This window comes from Corapipo altera, unplaced genomic scaffold (assembly GCF_003945725.1).
Source record: "Corapipo altera isolate COAL_440 unplaced genomic scaffold, ASM394572v1 60512, whole genome shotgun sequence".
NCBI classification, from domain to species: Eukaryota; Metazoa; Chordata; class Aves; order Passeriformes; family Pipridae; genus Corapipo; species Corapipo altera.
The window spans coordinates 1-4,470 of record NW_020886643.1 but is presented as its reverse complement, the minus strand read 5'-3'; the positions used below and the strand labels follow the sequence as shown (position 1 = coordinate 4,470).

Here is a 4,470-nt window from a genome sequence, read left to right as displayed (position 1 = left end):
AGAGGAGAAGGTAATACAGAGAGGTCAGAGATTTGAGGGGCAGTAGGAGAGCTGTGGTGGTGAGAGAGGTGATCAGTGTGGCCCAAAACAAGAGGAAAAATGGCAAAGCATTGTCTGGGGAGCCGGGAGGGGAGAGGGGGAGGCAGAGCCGGCAGCGTGTGATTAACTTGGCTGTGCTGACCAGAGCTGCCCACCCGCTGATCCTGTCTAACAGCCTGTGATCCCAGAGGAGCCCCTGGAGCCGAGCCGGGCGGTTGCACAATCACAGATGGGGAGCCGAGGCTGCAGCAGCCGGGGGGGCTCTGCCAGACAGGCTCTGTGCTGGGGGCTCTGGGACCCCCGATGTTGGGCCCTCCAGGTGTCTGTGGGAGGGAGCAGAGCCTGTCCCTGCACAGCCAAGGGTCTGGTTATTCCAGCCAGCCCGGATTTTTATTATTCCAGTCCTGAGCCCGGCTCAGGAAAGGGGCATCAACCCTCAGCTTACCCCTCATTCCCAGCCCTGGGGGCCTGTTCCTCAGCTGCCCATTGCTGTCCCCCCAACACAGACCTGGGGACAAGGTGGGCTCTGACCCTGCCTGGGGAGTTCCTGTGCTGCAAACTGCTCTCAGCAGTTGCATCTTGTTGCCTTCATTTCTAACACAGCTGCATTCCAGGGATGGGGGAGGACCCGGGTGAAAACAGGGGTTTGCTGGCTGCTGTGGGCTTGTTGTTATAGACTGGGAGAAAAGGGACAGGAGGTAGAGGAGAGGACCCATAACTGAGGGCTCAGGGAATGGCTGGGGTTTGAGCAGCAGAGGCTGGGATGAAGAATGCTGATCCAGGGATTAGGATTCAGGCACAGGGTCTGTCCCAGGGAGTGGACCCCGTGCGTTCCCTGGCACCGGCCACGGTGCTGCCTCTCCATCCAGGCCGATATGTGAGATGGGTGTGTTCTGCATGGCTCCAAAACTCTAATAAATACATTTCCTCCCCAATCTTGAAGCTGTTGGGTGTTCCTTGCTTTTGGGAGGTGCTTTAAATGTGACTGCCAGAGCCGTGGGCTGCTTAGAGCAGAAGCCGACTGCACGATGCTGAGCTCGGGTCTTCCCCCTGTTTTCCTGGTGCTCACAGTGCTGGAGCTGAGCTGGTCCCTGAGTGAGGAAGAAAAGAAGATAATCCTGGACGAGCATAACAGATACCGCTCCCAGGTCTCTCCTCCTGCCATGGCTATGATGAAGTTGGTAAGTGGCTTTTATTGCAGAGGAATCTCGAGGTGTTTGTGTGGTGCAAACCTTGATCTCAGTGCTGGGAGGGATCAGGGGGTTCCTTAGGGGAGGCAGAGCAATTGTCATGCAGGGTTACAAGTAGGTGCCAGTGGGGAGGTTCCCTAAATTGGCTCTAAAGAGATGAGTTTCCTTGAACTACAGAATTGTCTTTGATAATTTCTGGCAGTTTTTAAGTGTGATCTGAGTCCCCTGATGCTCTGCATGAGTGGTGCAGCTTTTGCTCATCTGGATGTGCTGGAGCTTCTTGTGATGAGGAGGAAGGGCAGGTGAGACCTTGCCATGAGCAGGTGCCATGAGCTGGAGACATTGCCATGGCCATTTGCAGGAGCTGGAGGGGGAATCCTGCTGTGAGGGGCATCATCTGGTGCTTTGTATTTGCCTTTGCATTTGAAGAAGCTTCAAAGGAGGGACCCGTCAACTTCAAACATGTCAGTCAGGTTTTTCAGGGATTTGGGCTGTTTGTCACATTCCTAATCCTCTCCATGACTTGGTGTCTTGAAGGTGAGGGATCTCCTGTTTTGCTCCAGAAAACCAAATTATGTCCCACAGCACTTGTGGCTGCAGTGGAAGGGAAAATGAGCTCTGGAGCTGGTGCTACTTTTTGTCTTCTTTGGGCTCCTGATTTGATTAACTCCTGCACTAGGTGACTTTTCCTCACTCTCTGCAAATCACGTGGAGAAGGACAACTGTTTACCATGGATAGTTGGAGTCCTTTCCTCTTTGGGTCCCCCTGCGCTTGGAGGAGACCTCCCTGTCTGGCCCAAAGGTTGCCCAGGTGGAGTAAAACCTTTGTGGGCTGGTAAATTGTAGCAAAAAGCTAAATTCAGGGGGAGGAGGTCTGACTATGGCTTCAGACTCAACGGGGACAGAGCCAGAATATTAAGGACCATAATCCTGCGGAACCCACCAGACCAGGCACAGAAAACTTGGGAGTATCAGGGCTTTGGAGCCAAAGTCTTAGAGAAAGCCTGAGGAAAAGGATCTCTCAGGGTCTTTAAGTCAGTGCAATTCCAAACCTGTGACGGCTGCTCCTGCTGAGGCTTTGATTGCAGACCCTGTGCTTTGAGATGCTCCCTTGGCAGCGCTGCTTAAACACCCAGGACCCGCTCGTGGTCTGGAGCCAAACGCTTGGGGGTTGGTTTTCTTTGAAGCACAAAAAATGTTTAGCTTACAGCAGCCCTGACAATTCCTTGGTAGAGGTTTTCCACGAGAGCCATCCCTGCCTCCCTCCCGGGGTGTTTGCCTGGGCTGCCTTTGCCCCCGGGTTCACCTGCAGCCGTGGCACCGCGCCTGGTTGAGGTCACCCCGCGCTTCCTTCTGGGACACGGGCTGGTTGCCGTGGAAATGTTTAGGCACTGGGGGGGATATGCAGCCTAAAGCCAATTTCGTTTTTAATGAGGCAGATCTGCAGGTGCAAGTCGCCAGTTTATGGAGCCCAGCTCGGTGCCAGAGGGAGGGGGGTGTGCGCTGCCCAGACTGGGTCTCCAGCCGCTGCTCTCAGCCTGGCTGGAGCCATGGTGGGAGGTGATCCAACACCCCCTGTCCCCATCCAGGTGCTTCCTTCCCTCCCTGTGCCCTCAACACTCCGATGGTGACATGCCCTGCATCAGGGCCATGCTCTGTCCCCCTTTGGATCCAGCCCTGGCTCCGGCTGGGAAGGTCCCCCCTTAGGACCCCCTGTTTGCTGGGCTGCCTTCCAGCACAAAGCTGCTCCTCCATCAAATGGCTCAGGGATGGTCCAAACAGCTGCGGTGTAGGATTCCTCGTGTGCATCCCTGCAGGGAGACCTCTCCTCCTCCTTCTCCTGCATATCAATGTGGCCAAGGGGGCTCAGCTGGTGGCGGGGCCGCTGCCTCTCCGGAGGGGGCTCCTGGCAGGCGCCCAGCCGGGAACGTCTCAGATCCAGGCAAACACATGATGTTTCCCAGGAGCGTGTGTGCCTGGGTTTGGTACAGCTGGTAGGGGAGATGTGTCCTGCTCTCCTCTCACCCCACCCTGGGCAGGGAGGGACGTCCCCAGGCCCCCTCTGGCGTGACCCAGGGTGGGTTTCCTCCCTTCCTCCACCCGACTTCACAGTTTCTCCTCGCTGAGCTGAGGATGCTCTGTGATGATGTTGGATGTGCTTCAGGAGAGGGTTGTGAGGGTCATGCTGATGCACTGGCCTTCTCCTGTTTGACCTGTCAGCCAACGTTTGGTTTGTGCTGGGTCTGACCATGGAGCTCCCCTCCCCTGAGGACTGTGTTGGGTAGCACTGGGAGCCTGGTGTCCATTTCTCTGTGCTGATGCCAAGCTGCTTTCAGACCTGGGACAAGGAGCTGGAGAGCCTTGCTCAATCCTATGCAGAGAAGTGCATCTGGGACCACAACAAGGAGAGGGGCCGACGGGGGGAAAACCTCTTTGCCATGGCCCCAATGCTGGAACTAGAATTTGCTGTGGAAGACTGGAATGGGGAGGAGAAATTCTACAACTTGACAACATCCACATGTGTCCCTGGGCAGATGTGTGGCCACTACACCCAGGTACCAGCTGCTGGGGGGGGAGGGATGGCTGCTCAGCAGAGCTGGGTGCCAGCTTGTCTTGGGCAGAGAGATGAGGTTTCTTCACAGCTTGGGTGGGTGCAAGGAGGAGCAGAGATGGTGGCGGATCCTGAATGCCAAAGCAAGGTGGGGATGTGGGATCTGGGGCACACACTAAGATTGCTGTAGTCACAGAGCAGCCTTCAAAGCCAGGGGATGGGTTGCCTTCACCCAATCCCCTCACCTTCACCCTGGTCTTTGCCTTAGGTGGTCTGGTCAGACACAAAACAGATCGGCTGTGGGGCAAAGTTCTGTGAGAAGATCGAAGGAATCGAAACAGAGAACATGCACCTGCTGGTTTGCAACTATTATCCCGCGTAAGTCCCAGGCCTGGCATGGCTTGGTGCATCTCTGTGGGGTTTCTGTGCTGGAAATGTCCTTCCTCCTGTCCTGATATCAGAGCAGGGTTGGCCTTGGTCAGAAATAGAAGCAAAGCGGTTCCAAAGAAGGCCTTTGTTCTAAGGGGGGTGAAGGATCTGGTCCATGGAGCTGTGTCCCCTGGCTTTAGCAGCCTTGGGCTCAGGCTGTTGAGTAAATGGCACTGACAGTCCGTGGCAGGAGACCATGACCTGTTTATTACATTAATCCTAAGTTTTGCCTTGGCTGGGATATCCCAGCTGAATCAGACC

The 4,470-nt window shown here is 55.6% G+C and overlaps 1 protein-coding gene across 1 annotated transcript; it reads left to right on the top strand.

The window, feature by feature from the left end:
- Positions 1-987: 987 nt before the first annotated feature.
- Positions 988-4,158, top strand: LOC113941283 (peptidase inhibitor 16-like; the record flags this gene model as incomplete). Its single annotated transcript, XM_027632444.1, has 3 exons — positions 988-1,220; positions 3,566-3,784; positions 4,049-4,158. Coding segments are annotated over exons 1-3 (482 nt in total), but the record flags the coding sequence as incomplete, so codon positions are not given.
- Between the last annotated feature and the right edge of the window lie 312 nt (positions 4,159-4,470).